Source organism: Hirundo rustica, chromosome 14, assembly GCF_015227805.2.
Source record: "Hirundo rustica isolate bHirRus1 chromosome 14, bHirRus1.pri.v3, whole genome shotgun sequence".
NCBI lineage: Eukaryota > Metazoa > Chordata > Aves > Passeriformes > Hirundinidae > Hirundo > Hirundo rustica.
In genome coordinates, this window is record NC_053463.1 from 892,777 (window position 1) to 911,744 (window position 18,968).

Below are 18,968 nucleotides of genomic sequence, written 5' to 3' on the forward strand. Positions count from 1 at the left end.
CTCCCCATCAGCCTCGTGCTCCAGACCCTTCCACAGCTCCGTTCTGGCTCAGGACACGCTCCAGAAATGCCCCTGGGGCAGCACAGCCCCAGCCTGGGGAGGCTCAGCAGGGCTGGGCTTTGTCCAGCAGACACAGCTGGGACCCCACAGCCCCCAGTCCCTCTAACCTGGGCCTCTCCAGGGACGGACAGACAGACAGACAGACAGACACAGGGCAGCCTGAGCACGCACAACTGGGGACATTTATCGGATTCAATCTAATGAGTTCTGGGAAATTTTCCTGGGTGCATTTAACTCATCCCTGCACATTATTGAGTTTAATTGGGCTGCGGCTGACGAGCGCAGAGGTGGAGAGGGAAGAGGGGCTGGGCTGGCCGCCACTCAGCTTCCCCCCTCTCCGGGGGGCTGCTGGAGCTGTGTCCCCAGAGATGGTGGCCCTGCAGCTCCCTGGGGATGATTCACTTCTCACCCAAACCCATGGTGGGTTTCCCAGCCTCGGGAATGTCTGATGGCTGGGAACACAGCAGGTGTTTATGGCAGGAATGTTGTGACTGGCACCCAGCGCAGAGCTGGTGGAACCAGTGATGCAATTCCAGCTGCAGCAGCACCCACTGGTGTCCCAGGCAGCTAAATCAGCCAATCACACATTCCTAAATCGTTCCTAAAAGGAAGGTGGCGGCTGGCAGATGGCCGTGGAGAAGCAGGGAGCACAACCAGCTCCGCTTTACCTTGGCACCTGGGGACACGGGCTAGTGGTGGCCTTGGCAGTGCTGGGGCAATGGCCGGAGACGATGATCACAGTGGGTTTTTCCAGCTTTAAAGGTTCCATGATTCCCAAGCTGGAGCACACAAGCACAGAAACTCTCCCACACTCCCACCCTGCACCACCATCCCTTCACCCCGCCCGTTATCGAGGCTCTGGACATTCCTGCACCCCTCGGGCTGCTCTGGATGCAGGGAGCTCTGCAACGGCCAGAGGAGCAAACTGGGCTCGCTCAGCCACGCTGTGGGGACTGGGAACATCGGGAACATGGACAAACCCCGCTGGCTGCAGCCAGGCCGTGGGCTCACAGCTCTGCAGCCTCCCCAGCCCCAGAGCGGAGAGCCAAGCCTGAGGAATGCACCTGGAGCCAGCGGATCCAGGAGGAGGACGGATCACCAGGGAATGACAAAACCTCCCAGTGAAGACAAGGGGAAACTCGCTGAATGCAAAAGGCTCGCTCGGGTTCCCTGCTCAGCTGGGAGCAGACCTGTGCCTGCACTGATTCCCGGCACGCTGACTTGCTCCAACAAGAATGGCTTCTTCTCCCGGGTGGATCTGGCCACAGCTGGATGCTTGGGTTCACTCCCAGGAAAAAAAAAAAAAAAAAAAAAAAAAAAAAAAAAAAAGGGGCTCATGTTGCACCGAGAAGACACCGAGGCCAAATGTGAGGTTCAGTATCAGCGAGCCAGATCAGCGCGAATACCAAACGTGCTGCGACTTGCAGGGAAACGCAGGGAGCTCAACGCTGCTCCGGCTCAGGCTTCCCAGAAAGAGCCACAGGGGTTTCCAAAGCCTTCCTCTCCAGCTTTGGGCAAGCTGAGCTTGAGGGGGGATCTCAGAGCGATCCCAGCCCCGCTCACCAACCCTCTGGCCAGGGCTGAGTGGCACCAGGCTGGCACATTCCCTGTGCCCGGCACAGCAGTGCTGCAGCTTTCCACGGACGCCCCGGTGAAAACCACAGGCACGGCCAGAGCTGATGTTAAACATCACCATGGTTTCCACCTGCACAAACACAGCCAGCAAAGGGGCCTCACGCTCAAACACCCCGGGGGACGGGGCTGGAGCAGGGCCTGCCACGGCCGCAAGCTGCGCCACTGCCGCCCCAGCGCCAGCCCCGGCAAAGCCCTGCTGCACGGGCAGGTTCTCCTCCAAAGCAGACCTCACTGGCGCTGCCACACTGCAATAACAAACCCACAGGGCCAGCAGGGCAAGGAGAGCCCGACGCAGCAGGTCTGGGTTAACAAGGAATCCTTTGAAAGATCCGCCGCCACGGCGAGCGCCGCGCCGGAGTCTCCAACCTGCTGCATGGAAAACAGCCAAAGTAAACGGGCTCCCAGAGAGCCTCCCAGCAGCAACAGCACCGGGGTGAGCAAGTGCAGCTCCCACGTCCCACAGGGAACCATTCCAGGGCAGAGCCAGGTCACAGGGCCGCGTGCAGGAGGTGCCTGGCACACCTGCGCCTTCGCACCAGTGCGGCGGCCATGGGGAAGAGCAACGGAGGGGTTGACCTTTTCTTTTTTCCTTAGAGGCATTTTGGAGCTCATTCACTTCACAAATGCAAGGTGGAGCTCATCTCTCCAAAATACTGAATTCCTAGAAGACAGTGTTGGAAGAAAGGAAATATAGGAATAAGCAGCTTTCAGAATTAACAAAGTGAACAACAGCAGGAAAAATGCTTCTCTCGCCTTCACCAGTAGGACAAGGCTTTGCCCAAAGACTGGAAACAGCCCTCACTCCCGCAGTTCTGTGCCCCCCGCCACACACACATGGGCTGGAACAAGATGGCCTTTAAATGTCCCTCCCAACCCAAACCTTTCTGTGACTCTGCAGGCCAGACATCACTCAAGCATCCTGGCAAAAACTGCAGCCCAGAGATATCTTGGCAATGCTGATTTCCTTTCTTCCGCTGAAAGACTGTCTGACTAAGATCTCTCTAACTGAGTTTGGTTCAGTGCTGGGTCTGTTCATACAGAGCAATCAAAGGGATGCGCTCATGAGGACATCTCCATCCCACTCTGTCTGCGGGGACGGTGCAGACACCACCAAGGAGACTCCAACCAGTCATTGGAAATCTTTTGCTCACTCTCGGTTCAATCTCTTTCCATACCCAGTTTCAGTTTCACTGTGATAAACAATTAAAAAGAATCTAGATAATTATGTGCTATCAACAAGCTCTACCCAACAACACCAAGTTCAGACACAAGCCCGCAAGAATTCACACTTGAGGAATGAAAAGTGCCTGGTGCTGCCCCTGGAGATCCAGGAGGAGCTCGGCAGAGATGTTCAACCACAGAAACTTCACAACAAACCCAGCAGCTGCTTTGTTACGAGCTGCTAAATCATTGTGGCAGGTTGGTGATGCCAGCTTTAGTCCAAGACCCCCATTACCCCACCTCCAGACTCGAGTCTTGTGCAGGATGTGGGTGCAAAAGAACCTAACGAGGGATTGCAGGCTCTGGGGCACATCACCCTCCAGCTAAAAACTGGAGAGCCTGCATGAAACGTAAGGACCTTTCAGAGAAGCATGGAAGGAAAAGCTACCAGCACCCACACAGCTGCTCCAGGGACAATCCAGACAGAGGGGGTTAAAAGTTCACTTGCAAAAGCAGAACAAAACCTTTTGCTAATTTACACATTACAGGAAGCCAAGCCCAAAAAACCCAGTGAGCACCTACAGGGCTTTTTGTGGTGGTTTGTAATTCTGCAGAATCTTATATTAAAAACAAAAGCAGAGGAGTGAGAGGGAGGCAGAGCTGGCAAGGGCAGGCACAGAGTGCTGCAGGGCTGTCTCGCCTCTGCGGAAGCATCACCAGCTCCTCCACCAGAACATGTGAGGGAGAGGAGAGCAAAGGGGAAACCAAAGGTGCTGCTCTTTCCCCACAGAGCTCTGGTACCTCCAGCTCCAGAGCAGAAATCACAGAATCATGGAACAGCAGAATGGGTTCTGTTGAAAGGGACCTCAAAGTCCAACTCATTCCAACTAGGGGAAAAGGAAAAGGGGTAAAAGAGCACAGCATGAGCCTGAGCCAGGACAGCCAAGCCCCAGGCAGGATTCTCCCAGCTCCTGCAAGGCAGCGTGTGCCTACAGGGAGTCTCCTTCCATGCCACCTCCCAACCACCCATAGGAGCACCCAGATCCTTTGGGTCACTTGAACGCCAGGGCTTTGCCTGGATCCAGCACTGCCATGATCCAAAAGGAGCAGAAACAGGCACTGGGCATGAAAATGGCATTCCCAAAGGCAGCAAGGAGGGTCACTGCCTGGCCCAGCCACAGCGGCTCAGACAGCTCCTCGTTCGCTCCCGGCAGCCAAATCCGGCAAGCAGCACATGAGAGCAGACCATCCCAGAGGCCTCAGTGGCTAGTGGAAATTTCCAGAATGTCCTGGACAAGAATGACTTACTGGAAGCAATACATAAATCAAGCAAATGAATAGTTACCAGACAGCAGCATAAACAGCTGCCACGGGGATGAAATCAGACCTGCTGTGCCAAGAGGCGTCAGCCTCCTTGCCGGCTGCACCTTCGGGGGAAACCGGCGAAACGAGCCAAGGAAAAGCACATTCCTGGGGGAGCTGCCGCCCCTGGGCCTGCAGGGGTGCCCCGGTGGGGCGCTGGAGCCGCTGGGCACAGAGGCACCGCGGCGAGCACCGGAGCAGCTCCCGCAGGGCTCCGCGGCGCGAGCCGCCCCGCGCCCAGCAGAACGAGCCCCGGGTGTATTTTTAGGCGGAAGACCTGGAGGAATTTCTTCTTCTCGTCCTTTGCCGGCGCTCCCCGGTTGAGCAGCGAGCCCTCCGCAAGGCGCCAGGCTCCGTGCGCAGCCCCTGCCCCGCCGAGGGCTTTGCTGGATCCGCGGGAGCAGCTGCCCATGGAAACCATCGCCCCCATCAACAGCAAACAATTTGTGCAGGAGATAACCATCGCTGTCATCTCGGTTAAAACACGTAAATTAGAAAACACCACCACAGCAAAACCAAAGGGAGCCAGCCGGTGCTGGCCAGGCCACAGCTGGGAGCGATTAGAGATAATTAATTCTGCTAAATACACGTACACAGAGCTCGGCTGCAGCCTCCTCCGTGGTCCTGACCTTGGCACGAGAGGAGGGGGTGCGTGGATCAGGGCTTGAGGGCAGCGATGCCAACCCACAGAAGGGTCTCGGAGCCCCGCAGAGGGGGTATGAGCCTGGCACCCTCTGTGCTGGAGAACCCGGACTCGCTGCCACAAGAACAAAGCCCGGGTGTCAAATTGTGGCCACGCATGAAAAATAATTACCTAAATGCTTGAAATATAATCAGAGTGAAATCCCCGTGCTCTGCACCGCCACAGCATTGACTCCTGGGTGAGAAAGTACATTTCAAAAGAAGGAGACATGGGACGGTATTGCAGCTCCACTAACAAAAATGGCAACTTTCTGCAACCAGCAGCACCCCAGGCACAGCCATCACCAGCCTGGCAGCACCACAGGCACCTTGTTTCACTTTGACCTATTTGGCATTAAAACAGATCAGTTTAATCACAGAATCCCAGACCGATCCAGGCTGGAAAGCTGAAAGGAGCAGGGATGGGACCGCTCCTGCTCTCTGGGCCAGAGTGAACAACTGCCTGGACTCATGCACAGGAGGCAGCACAAATGGGCTTGGAGATGCAGTAGCAGGCAGAAATCAAAGTAATTTTCTACCAAAATGCTCCTCACCCTCTACCCTGTCTGTGCCTGTTCCTGAGATTTCTCCTGCCCCTCCTCTGAGGGCCCCTCTGGCTGCACCCCAACTCTGAGGCCCCTGTTGCCCTGGCACCCACCACACGGGAAGGGCCCTGCTGAACCACCCCCAAGGCACTTATCCTGTCTGAGACTGGGGTTAATAATTGAACATTTGAACATTTCAGCTTTCTTACCAGTTTTATCCCTGTTAGTAAAAACTGCAGCTTCATCACAGGAGGAGTCCCACACCCCTCATCAGTGCAGCAGAGCACGTACACCCCAAAAACAGAGAAGCCAGAAACCACCCAAGACGGGATCTTTCTTTACTTGACCGACTCAGCCCAAGTTCTGGTTTTTGTGTCAGAAATCTCCACAGCCAGACTGTGAGAAATATTTTTTTAGCTCATCTGATAAACATGCAAATCTTGATTATTCATACGTTACTTAAAATAAAAAACCCAGACAGAAACAGATGAGACAAAGCCCTCCAAGCAGTGCAGCCCAGCTTGGCAGGGGCAGCCAGAGGCCCTTGGCAGTGCCCACGTTGGCTGTGGGAGCTCTGCTCTCAGCAGCACCCAAACCCAGCCGGTCCCACCCATCCAGAGCATCCCCGGGGCAGCAGGGCCCCTCCCTCCAAACATCTGCTGCAGATGTGAACGTTTCTCTCCGTTCTTATCTCTATTCTGGCTCAATGGCACTGCAGCCTCAAGCAGCTCTCTCAGAGAGGAATGGCAACGAGCCCTGGGCCCGTGGGCACGCCTGGATCAGGGTGCTGCTCCTGGATCAGGGTGCTGCTCTGATCAGGGTGCTGCTCTGATCAGGGTGCTGCTCCTGGATCAGGGTGCTGCTCTGATCAGGGTGCTGCTCTTGGATCAGGGTGCTGCTCAGATCAGGGTGCTGCTCTGATCAGGGTGCTGCTCCTGGATCAGGGTGCTGCTCCTGGATCAGGGTGCTGCTCTGATCAGGGTGCTGCTCTGATCAGGGTGCTGCTCCTGGATCAGGGTGCTGCTCTGATCAGGGTGCTGCTCCTGGATCAGGGTGCTGCTCTTGGATCAGGGTGCTGCTCTTGGATCAGGGTGCTGCTCTGATCAGGGTGCTGCTCTTGGATCAGGGTGCTGCTCTTGGATCAGGGTGCTGCTCCTGGATCAGGGTGCTGCTCTGATCAGGGTGCTGCTCCTGGATCAGGGTGCTGCTCTGATCAGGGTGCTGCTCTCATCAGGGTGCTGCTCTCATCAGGGTGCTGCTCTGATCAGGGTGCTGCTCTTGGATCAGGGTGCTGCCCTGATCAGAGCAGGGGTTGCAGGACCAGCCCCAGGGGAAGCTGTGAGCCCAATCCTGGAACTGGCTGTGCCTCTGCAGCCCAGGATTCCCCCCAGGAATTCTGCCCCAAGGCTGGAGAGCTCACCAGGTTCTTGCTCCTCAGCTTCCTGCCCTTCTCTGAGATATTTTTTTTTCCTATTAAATAATACTATGAGCTGTTTCTCTTCCTAAAATAGCACACACCACCACACACACTGTTTGTTTTGTTTGAATTCCTTCCCCACTAAAGCAGCACAAACCCCACTGTAAGCCTGACTCCACAGCTCTACTCCATCACCAGGTTTATGCTTCAGATGGAAAACACTGAAGCAATTACAGATTCCCTGCACATCCAAAATCACAGAATCCTAGAATAGTTTGGGTGGGAAAGGGCCTTAAAGCCCACCCAGTTCCACTCTTTGCCGTGGGCAGGAACACCTCCCACTGTCCCAGGCTGCTCCAAGCCCTGTCCAGCCTGGCCTTGGACACTGCCAGGGACCCAGGGGCAGCCGCAGCTGCTCTGGGCAATCCCATCTGGCCGATGGGTGCACCTGGAACCGCTGGGCTTTGGCTTCAGGCTGTAAATGCAGAAGGTCTGAAACCAACACCTAAACCAGTAATTTGGGTTTTAACAGCCTTGCCAGGGACCCCATGGAGCAGACACAAGCCCAGGCCACAAGAAAGCATCTGGAGTTATGTTTAAGCCTATTTCAAATATCACTTGTTGTTTTTCTTTTCTTTTTAACAGATAACTTGGATCCTTCCAGATCTCCTCCTAAGCACTTATCCCGATTAAGTCATCCCCCAGGTGTCCCAGTGCTGCCCCAGCCCTGCTGCTCCTGCAGCACTGGTGCAAACGGCAAGGGCAGGTCCAACCCTGCAGCCTTGAGGCTGCCACAAACACATGATGATGCTTTCACTTCTAAAACACTAATAAAAGGTTTCCATGGGAACCTGCAGGAGCAGGAAGAAGATGGGAAATTACAGGTCAGCTCTAGCACCGAAAGAAAAAGGATTATCCCTTTCCTTCATCCTCGCAAAGTTTCAAGGTAACACGGAAATGTTGATTCATCAGGGTGCATAAAGGCAAGAAAATATGCCCCAGAGCAGCCATTTGTCATGCAAAGAAATCACTTTTAGTCCTTCAATGGCAGCTTTGCCCTGAAACCACGTGAGGAGCTTCACCTCGGCTCTGCCTCCTGCACAGCCAAACCCATTCCAGGCCATTAAAAGCAACAGGAGGTTCCCAGGAGAGAATGGGCTCCTGGGGCTGCTGTGGGGCTGGGGCTGGCTGGGAAGCTCCTGTCCCCCCTCCCTCATCCCCCTCCCACCCCGCTTGGTCTCTCGGCCCTCGGTTCCCTCACACGCGGGTTTCCAGCTGCCAGCCAGATATGACTCAACACCACACACACACAAGGAAACTTTTCCACCACTATTAACTTTCAGAGGAAATGGAAAAAGGAGAGAAAAACACATCAGTCATAAACGTACTTTGCCAAATGGTTCATGAGCAAGTGCAGCATCTGCCTGTTTTTCTCCGGGAGCCGATGGACGAGGCTGTGGATCTCCGACACCCTGGACTCCTGATTCTCCAGCTCTGCACGGGGAATAGAAGATCATTTATCTCCACGTTAGGGGGTTGTTATGGGAAGAGGGCTAACACTGTCCCTGACAGACATCCCAGGGAGCTGCTCCATCCCACAGCCAGGCACTGCAGATACTCCCCACCGTGCTGCTCCTTCCTATCAGCTCCATCCAGCTGTTTCCAAAGGAAGACGCTTCATGTGCTGACACGAGCAGATGCCGTGTGAACAGCATGACCAGCAGGGCAGGGCTGGCTGCAAGCAGAGCGGTTCCAGCCATGGGAATACGGGCTCATTCCCACCTTCAGCGTGCCCAGAGCAGGCCAGGCTGGAGCATCTGGTGCTGCTCAGGCTGCTCGGGTCCGTGGTGCCAAGCGGGAGCTGCTGGAGGAGGCCGGCACCGGAGGCACATCCACTCCCAACCCACAGGCTGCCAACGGAAAATCCCCTGCTGCCAGCAAAGCCCCTTCCCCTGGGCAGTGAAGGGAGCAGAGCCCAGACTCGTGGAGCGGCACCGAGCCCCTCAGACACCGCGGTGCAGCTCAGCAGCAGCCGATGGTCACAGCTCACGGTCGGGCCTCCAGCCCCGCTCCTGGCACCGTCTGCGCTCCCTCCTCCTCCTCTGGTCACCCCCAGCACCAGCCTGCCCCCGCTCCAGCCCTGCTCTGCTGGCCAGGACACAGCCAGGAGCACGGGGGGATGGCAGCCACTGGCTCCTCTTCGGGGCCACAAACATCGACAAACTCACTCGCTGCTTTGATGAAGCTCCTCTGAAACTGGTACATCATGAGGGGCCCTGGGAGCATCCTGGAAGATAAAAAGGAAACGGGCGTAAAACACATCTGAGGAGCACAGTCCACACTAAGAGAGCTTTGCCCCTACAATAAACGCAGCTCCATTTTGAAAAGGGCAGATTTAAGCAACACCAACCCCGATTAATTCCCCACATCAGAAGGAGTAAGTTCTATGCAAGGAGCTTTGATTTATTCACCACTAAATTAATCTTTAATTTTAGCATTCCTTCAGTAACAGCTTCAGTGCACTACTGAGCCCACGATTTCCAAGTAAGTTTGAAAATAAATTAAAAAGATAAACAAGCCTCGTTGTAAAACTTTCCCAATCCCCATTCCCAATCCTCTCCCGCTGCTGCATCCCTTCAGAGGGACACGCTGGTGCTGCCCACATTCCTCTTTGCTTTGCCAACAGCTCAGACTCCGGGGCAAAGGTTGCCAATCATGCAAAATTCTGCGATTTTCTAGGCTGAGATCCACCAGGCTAATTACACTTATCATCCTAATTGGATTTAGGCTCTCTCTGGTGCTCCCTCGCTCTCTGAAACACAACCCAGCACACAACAGTCACTGAGAGCACGGAGCTGCGGTCACAACAGGTAGAAGCACGTCGTGGATAATGAGATGCTGCTGCCTGCCAACACCCAATCCCATTGGGAAGATCCCCAGGATGATACTGGCTCGCCTGACACACCGAAATCATAACTACAGTAAAGCTCAGCACCAGGCCTGGAAAAGCTCTACAGCCCCTGCCCTTACACAGCACTGCCACGGCCTCAGAAGGTGGAAATCCACCAGGAAAAGCTCAGGGAAAAGCTTAAATCAAGGCAGGGGATGCAAGAATGAGCTTTTAAAATCGCGTTTGTGTCATATGTGCGTCGGTCAGAGCTGAGTGTGCTCCCCAGATCCTACTCAAACATATCGGAAAGTCAGGGAAAAGCCAGAATAAATTCCTTAAGAGCAGTTTCTGCTCTGTTTCTATAAAAGTGCTGTTGTTAAGGGTCTGCAATAACGGGCAGTAAAATCCTGGGCCAGCACCAAACCCCTCCCGAAGCCAGGTGAGGCTTTTCTCCTTACCTCAGGTACGTTTTCAGTGCACTAGTAATGGTCTTGATCTCCCACTCTGCACAGATCTCTGTGTCTGTCTCTGTGGCTGTCTTGGGATCTGTGGAAAATGACAGAAAAGCAGAAACTGAAGGAAACTGAAGACAATTCCAGCTCGTGCCAGCTCAGCTGTGTGGGGAGACCATCACATCCCATTTTATTTGCTGTTCCCAGCTCAGGACACGTCTGCAGGGGTGTGAGGGTCATCACTGGGACCGGCCAAAGCGACTGGCACGGGACGAGAGAAAGGGAAGGGATCCTCCATGCCGAGCAGGGACAGGGGCAGGGCAGCTTGGAGCGAGCCAGGACACCGGGCACAGCAGCCTGAGGTGCTCAGGGACAGCAGGGACAGCAGGGACAGCAGGGACTGACAGCCAGGCACAGACACAAGGACCCCGGCAAACAGAGACCCTCTGCCCCACCATGGCCTCATCCTGCAGCCACCTCCCCACCCAGCTCCTGGCTGGCAATTGCAGCTATGGTCACCTGCATGGACACCTGCATGGACACCTGCACTGCCACCTGCACTGCCACCTGCACTGCCACCTGCACTGCCACCTGCACTGCCACCTGCATGGACACCTGCACTGCCACCTGCACTGCCACCTGCATGGACACCTGCACTGCTACCTGCACTGCCACCTGCACTGCCACCTGCACTGCCACCTGCACTGCCACCTGCATGGACACCTGCACTGCTACCTGCACTGCCACCTGCACTGCCACCTGCACTGCCACCTGCACTGCCACCTGCATGGACACCTGCACGGACACCTGCACGGACACCTGCACTGCCACCTGCACTGCCACCTGCACTGCCACCTGCATGGACACCTGCACTGCCACCTGCATGGTCACCTGCAGAGACACCTGCACAGCCACCTGCATGGCAACCACCAGGCCAGCGGGAAGTGGCTCAGGCACAGCACCGAGTCCCAGATGGTGACAGCTCTGAGCTGGGGCCAGGAGCACCAAGCCGAGGCCAGGAGTGCCAAACTGAGGCCAGGAGCACCAAACCAAGGCCAGGAACACCAAACCGAGGTCAGGAGCACCAAGCCAAGGTCAGGAACACCAAACCAAGGTCAGGAGCACCAAAGCAAGGCCAGGAGCACCAAGCCAAGGTCAGGAGCACCAAACCAAGGCCAGGAGCACCAAACCAAGGCCAGGAGCACTGAATTGAGACCACAGAAAAGCCAGGCATGGAAGTTGCCCGTGTGCTGATCTCTCCTGCCTGGATGCTGCCCCACCAATGCTCTTTGCTAACTCCATCCTGGAGACTCAGGCTCCCAGCACAGCCCCAGGGAAGCCCCCGTGGGGTCCCTGGCTGGGGTCCCACCAGTGCCAGGGGTCCCTGGGGAGCAGCGCTGGTGCCGGGGTGACACAGCCACAGCTGCCAGCACCATCTGCTCCCACGGGCTCAGCTCAGGGGGCTCTTGCCTTTTCACAGACACAAATAATGCACTTTTGAATTTTAAAGCCCCATGGAAGCACTGGGCGATTTTTAACCTACTTAAAAGAATGTCGTGAATAGAGTTCAGCTTTCCCTCAGGGCAAAGGGTTCATTTTAATTAAAAAAAAAAAAAAAAATCAAGAGGAGCAATTGGAAAAGTAAACACATGAGAAATTCATATTCGCACAAAGATCATGTGTGTCTCAGCAATCACACAAATGACCTCCATCCTCCTGACTCAATGCCCAGGAAACTTCCTACAGCACTGCCTTTACAAGGAGAGAACTTTAATGGAGTCAAGATAAGTTCAGCACAGTAAAAAAAAAAAAAAAAAAAAATCAACAAACCCCCCCAGTATCCATCTTTTTTTTAGAAAAAACTTTTTCACCAAAGTAGAACAAACAAGTCCAGACTGTGTGTCTTTGCAAAGGCTCCTCCAGCAGCTCCTAGGCAGGACCATGAACACGAGGTGAAATTCCACAGTCGGTCCCATGAAAAGGCTCAGAGCAGTTAATCAGCTCCCCTCGACCTTCAAATGCACGAGTCTGCAAGAAGTTGCCGCCGTGGGCTGCAGCTGCAGCATCCTTCTCCCACAAGGACACACTTCCACAGGAGCTGGGGCCAGCGTGGAGCCAGGGGCTGGAAAAGCACCCACAGCCCACAGCCAGCATCGACCCTGCAGCTGCTTTTTGCTGCCAGTCCCTGATCTGACATCTCACAGATTTCTCCAGGCTGAGGGGAACAACCCGGGGAACCACCTCATCACCCCGGTATCATGGAGAGACTTCCAAAACAGCCTCGGGGAGGATTCCTCCCAGCAGCGAGGGGCTGCAGGGAGCCCCACTCCCAGCCCTTATGGCCCACGTGGTAAAGCAGCAAGAGCAGATCAGAAAACCGATCTGGAACTCATCTTCTGCAGAGTTCAGACCTGCTGGGGCCCCACAGTGCCACAATAAACCCTCTCAGGGGAACTCCCACTGACGAAAGCTCGGTTATTCGTTGGGTTTTGTCCTCATTTTGACGGCACACGGCACCAGTGAATGCTGGGGGGATGATCTGGCCCCCCACCAGCCCTGGGAGCACCCCCCACTGCTTCACCCCACTCCAGACCCCAACAAGATCTGTCCCGAAAGCCAAGCCATGGGCTGGGGCTGCCCCACGCCGAGCTGCTGCAGGGACACCTCTGCCAAAGCCCTTCCCAGCAGGGGCACGGACACCAGCGCAGGGAAACTCGATCCCTTTGCCATTTAAACTGTATGTGAGGCAGCAACGCTGCCCACATTCATTTCTAAATATAAGGGAAACCTGACAGTGGAAGCAGGGTTTGGCTGCTCCATTCACCAGGAGCCCCGAGGGCAGCGAGAACAGATGGGGTTTGACAAGGGACACGTTTCCACGTGACACCGCTTCACAGACGGCCCAGACAGCGGGGCTTGGTGGAGATTTAATCCCCCACAATTCGGAGAAATTATGGAGTCACGGGTTCGCGAAGCATCCCAAGGATTGACACCACGGGGGATTCCCAAAGGGGTCCCGCTCCCAGCCCTGAGCAGCCTCCAGCAGAGCTTCCAGCACCAACAACCCACGAGGACACACCGGGACAAAGGAAAGGCACCAGCGATTTATCACCTCCTTATGAGACAGGGCGGCAGCTGAGCGGCTTCAGTGGCTGAGGAGATAATGGACGCTGGCTGGCGTCCAAAAATGAATCCTTCCCAGCTCTGCAGAGCTCTTCACACAGGGCAGTTCTGCCATCTGTCACTGACACGGGGACTGACACCGGGACTGACACAGGGACAGACACAGGGACTGACACAGGGACTGACACAGGGACAGACACGGGGACAGACACAGGGACTGATCCAGAGACTGACACCGGGACTGATCCAGGGACTGACACAGGGACAGACACAGGGACTGACACAGGGACTGACACAGGGACAGACACAGGGACTGACACCAGGACTGATCCAGAGACTGACACCGGGACTGATCCAGGGACTGACACAGGGACAGACACTGGGACTGACACAGGGACTGACACCGGGACTGACACCGGGACAGACACCGGGACTGACACAGGGACTGACACCGGGACTGACACAGGGACTGACACAGGGACTGACACTGGGACAGACACAGGGACTGACACTGGGACAGACACCGGGACAGACACAGGGACTGACACTGGGACTGACACCGGGACTGACACAGGGACTGACACCGGGACAGACACCGGGACTGACACAGGGACTGACACCGGGACAGACACAGGGACTGACACTGGGACTGACACAGGGACTGACACCGGGACTGACACAGGGACTGACACAGGGACAGACACAGGGACAGACACCGGGACTGAGACAGGGACAGACACCGGGACAGACACAGGGACTGACACAGGGACAGACACCAGGACTGATCCTGGGACTGACACCGGGACTGAGACAGGGACTGACACCAGGGGACTGACACAGGGACAGACATCGGGACTGACACCTTTGTGACAGCAGAACGAGCTCCATGGCCCTGCCACCCACGGGTGTGGAGATGAGCATCACCAGAGGACGTGGCTGTGGACCTGCCAGGACCTGCCTGTTTTTAGCAGCAGTGCTCCTGGATGGATTGTCACGATGCTCTCCCCGTGCCCACCGTGTGGGCTCCCCGCAGCCCTGGGGCACCTTCACACGTCCCCAGCCCGTGCCAAACTCCCCCAATGACAGCACCAGGCACCAGCTCTCCTGACTGCAGTGAACTTTCCAAATGCCACAGCAAAGACATCCCCTGCACCCGCATTTGGAGCTGTGCCCTTCTCCTCCAACCACCTGGATTATCCATTTTCCACAGGTTAACGCTGACAGCTGTAACAGCCACCATGGGCTTTGCTCACTGAACACCTTAGGTGGGAAGAGAAGGAGGAACTGGAAAAAGAGAAGGAAAAGACGTTGAAACACAACAGATAAAAACTTTCTGCAAGAGGAAATATGCAGAGAAAGGAGCACTGGAGTTCTGTGAGGACAAGGAAAAGGATGTCATGTAGAAAAGGAAAGATAGTGAGTGAAGGGAAAGAAGAAGATGACCAGAAGATGACCAGAAGATGACCAGAAATGCCATGCCCTTCCCCCAAGGAATCCCCCTACATTCCGTAGGGCACTAACAAAAATTAGTAAGCATTTGTTTCCCTATTCCTGCAGCTATTTCATCCCTGGTTTTGCCAAGTCTGAGCTGCATCAGACAGGACTGGCCAAGGGCAGCTGCCCTGCTCCAGCCCAGCTCTGTTCTCTGCCACTGTTGTGTCTCAGGCATGTCTGGACAGATGGACAGACCGGTCCAGGGCTGCAGCTGTGGGATGGAAATGCTGCCTGTGAGGTCAGGGCTGAGATGGTTCTGGTCCACACAGCCAGAGCAAACCTCTGCTGTGCCAAGACCCAGCTGCTTGTCTCCACAAAGCATCCAGAACTGCAGGATCCAATGCCTCAGCCACGAGGGAAACGCATGCTGGAAAACTCTGGGCAGGACTGAGATAAACAGGCACAGGAAAGTCCGTGGGGAAAGCAAGAACAGCCACAGGCAGCATGCAACACCCAGGAGAAAATCATTTCAAAGGGTGCTGGGAACAAGGGGGCAGGTAGGAGATGAAAAGCCAAAGCTTTCAGCTGTTTCTTTGAAGATTTTGGGTTGCATTTGGGAAGGCTGCCAGAACTTGGAGCATGTGTGAGCAGGACACCAGTGACTGCAGCAGGACCTGGAGAAGCCAGGCCCTACACGAGTCCTACCTTCAGACCTGCTCAGCACCTCCAGCCTCGACCAGCACGTGGTCCTAAGGGCACAGTCACCACCATTGGGGACCCCGACAAGAGCCTCTGCTCCTGCTTGGCAAGGCCTCAAAGCAGCACCATCCACTTGCCTTTAACAAAATCCCAGGTACTCACCCATTAAAATACTCAGCAGCTTTTGGACTCTGGAGTTCACCCCCACGATCCTGTAGAGCCCCTGCTCATTGATCCCTAGGGAAAACAAGGAACTTATTAGCAGAAGGTCAGAAGAGCTGCTACGATTGCTTCCACTTCCTTGGCTTCTCAAGCAGCAAAGCCAATGAAACCTTCTCACCAATCAAGTACAAAGCTACAGATGTGGTAAAATTTGGGGTTGAAATCAAGGTTTTCACGTATCCTGTTCTATTTCAATAGAAGTGTTACCCCCAGTTAGCTCAGGAATAAGGATCTAAGGACACTTTTCCTCCTTCCCACAGCCACGGCAGCCCCATGCAGGATCTGCACTTAACCAGGACTGTTGGAGAAAATTTTACTGTGTCAAGTTCTTCAGGCTGAGGTCTGAGTCTTTTGCATCTGAATTCCCCCTGCAGGGCCGGGACAACCCCACCTGTATCCAAGGAGACTCACGCGAGGTTTTGGGGATGGAATTGGCAGCATTCCTGCAGGAAAGACGCTGAAGTGCACACCTCCTTTGGTCCTGTCCCCCCTTTTGCACGCCCAGGGTGTTATTTCCTCCCTCTGCCCCAAGTTTGTGGGTCCCTGCCACGGGTCAAACGCTTCTTGGCATCGGCCCGAGCACGGGACAGGTTCATGTCACGTGGGTCTGGGGCTCAGGACTCATCCTGTCCATGGAAAGGGCAGGAAAGCAACTGCTCCACTGCCAAGAGCTGCCCCAGAGCAAGCCCAGCCCGAGGGCTGCCCTACCTCTCGTTTCCACAGCGTGGATGCACCTCTTGATGATGCTGAAGCCGATGCTGTCCAGCTGGGCGGCTGCAGGGGAAGGGCAGAGAGCAGGGGTGAACAGCTGGCAGGGCAGGGCAGCGCCCCACAGGGAGCACCAGGCTCCTGAATCCCTGCCAGCCCAGCAACGCCCCACTGCCCAGGCGAGGAGGAGATAAACGAGGGCAGAGAAACACGAGCACAGCAGTTTGTACCTGCTGTAACCCGGGCAAACAGACACCGATCAGCGTCCCAGCCTCCACACCCCTCTGAAGCAGGCCTGCCCTGGGCTCTGCCAGGCATCCACCAGCGCAGATGGACAAAAATTAATTTAGGGTCGAGGTGAGATAACCCAAATTTGTCTGGAAAGCTGACGGCGGTTGCTTGGAAAGCAATGAAATCGTACATTTTGGCACAACGAACCCTCGGAAATGGCACACGAGGTGTCCCGCCTCTGCCCGAGAGCGAGCGCTAAAACGTGAGTTAATGGGACGTACAACTCAACTCACTTGTGCCAATGCAGGTTTTCACCTTCTAAGTTAAGGAATTACTAATGCAGGGACCCAAACAGCTGCCGGAAGAATTCATCCCACCGAGATCTTTCCACCAGAGCCTGGAAAGCGCTGCCCACAGCCAGCTATTTGTTATGGAAAACTAGCTCCTCCCTACAGAAAGGTTTGGAAAACCTTCCACAAGGCAGGAGCCCCTCAGACAAGGGTGGGCAGAGGAGCCCTGAGCTCCAGACCCGAGGGAACGCCACGACTGAGAGGCACGAGGCTGTGTGCAGAGCGGGGCTGGCAGTGCCCTCAGCAAGGCACGTGCAGTGCCCTCCTTTGCATTCCCCCCGCTCCCCAGCCACGGCTGCTCCGTGGGCAGCTGCCAGCTCACACTCACACTGAGCAGCCCCTTCCTAATGCCTGGCTTTGAGTCCTCTGCTGGGGGTGGGTTTTGCCTGCTGAACGGCACGAGGACCCAAACACTGCGAAGGAAAACAGCTCTTTTGTGCTCTTCTGGGCAGGCAGGCTGCAGGGCCGAGCCAGCTCGAGCGCACGAGCTGCGGGACGCCCGTGCCACGGGACGTGAGGATAATCCAGAAGCTGCAGGGCCCTTTGCTGGGCACCCTCAGGGCTCCCAGCGTGGGTGCAGCACAAACCCAACGTGCCACCCATCAGCAGGGCACAGCTGCCATTCCCAGCCCGCTGATGGACACAAGGGTACCTGAGGAGCTCAAAACCCTCTTGCTCCAGCAGGTCTGCTCAGCCCTGGCTGGGCACTGCTATGACACCCCTGACCTGTGGGCATCCCTGTGTGGTGCTGCCAGCTTGGATCACGGCTTCAGCCTCTCTGCCATCCACTGGAGGTGCCAACCCATCCCACAGACAGCAGTTTCCCTTCAGCCCCTTGTGTGTTTGGGCCCCCAAGGCCGGGTTGGACAGGGCTTGGAGCAACCTGGGATAGTGGGAGATGTTCCTGCCCATGGCAGGGGCTGGAACTGGATCATCTGTGAGGTCCTTTCCAGCCCAACCCATTCCATGATTCCGTGATCCCCTAACCCTGCAAACGGGCAGGCAGGGCTGGGATCCCCCAGGAAGGAAGAGGGGGACGCCCAGCAGTGCCTCTGGATGGAAGAGACCTGGCACAATCCCCCCAAGCAGATGAACGAGCTCCTCCACTCACTGTCAAGCTCTGGATCAGGAAAGGTCGGGGATTTATTTGCAGTAGTTATGTCCAGAAATAATATCTGATTAAATATCCAAAGTGCCTTTACTCATCCTTAAATTTAACTTTTAATGAGCATTGTAAAAGCTTGATTCCCCCTCTCTCAGAGCATCTGCTCTTTATCTCAGTCATTTACCAAATGATTTGGTTCAGCAGTGGAACAGATCAAAGGCAGATCTGGATCTCCTGCTGCCCAGATCACAGATCCATGGAATCATCTGGGTTTAGAAAATCCCCCCCAGGCCACCAAGCCCAACCATTCCCCCAGCACTGCCAAGGCCACCACCCTCCCCTGGCCCCAGGAGCCACATCCACACGGCTCCAGGGCTGGGGGTGCCGAGGCTCGACAGCCCTGACAGAGCAGAAACCTCCCCTGCCTTCCAAACGGAGCTGTCCCTGCCTGAGGACAAGGGAAGAGCCTCCCCTGAGGCTCCCCTTCCTCAGGGCAGGCTGTGAGGCTCAGCTCCAGGCCACCACACGGGTCACAGGCTCTCCCTCCAGCAGCATCCAGAGCCCGAGGAGATGCCCTGCCCGGGCTGTAAGCCATCCCAGAAACGTTCTGCACCGGCACAGGTGACACACGTCACCTGCACAGCAGCTCCCACGCTGGGCTGACCTTCAGGCAGCCCCGCCGCCCGATCGCTCCCACCCCGTTCTATTTCTGCCTGGCAGATTATTCCTGTGTAATCCATTAATTCCTTCCCTTCAGGCTCCTGTGGCACAGAGCATGGGGAAGGGGGCAGGAGGGCTGGATCAGCTCTGTCAGCCTGCCTGGCTGCAGCTGTGTGTCAGGGCAGTGCAAGGTCAAAGCAGCTCCTCTGCCTCCCCGCCCCACGGAACCATCG

The 18,968-nt window shown here is 55.8% G+C and overlaps 1 protein-coding gene across 4 annotated transcripts in view; it reads right to left on the reverse strand.

Moving 5' to 3' along the window:
- Positions 1-18,968, reverse strand: part of ARHGAP26 (Rho GTPase activating protein 26) — a 103,993-nt gene that overhangs the window by 34,558 nt on the left and 50,467 nt on the right. For all 4 annotated transcript variants that reach the window (XM_040078076.2, XM_040078075.2, XM_040078077.2 and 1 more), the window contains exons 13-17: positions 16,390-16,455; positions 15,622-15,696; positions 10,210-10,297; positions 9,090-9,148; positions 8,250-8,355 (exon numbers count right to left, since the gene is read on the reverse strand). In XM_040078076.2, the coding sequence (XP_039934010.1) occupies positions 8,250-8,355; positions 9,090-9,148; positions 10,210-10,297; positions 15,622-15,696; positions 16,390-16,455 (394 nt within the window). The remainder of the gene's footprint in view (positions 1-8,249; positions 8,356-9,089; positions 9,149-10,209; positions 10,298-15,621; positions 15,697-16,389; positions 16,456-18,968) is intronic.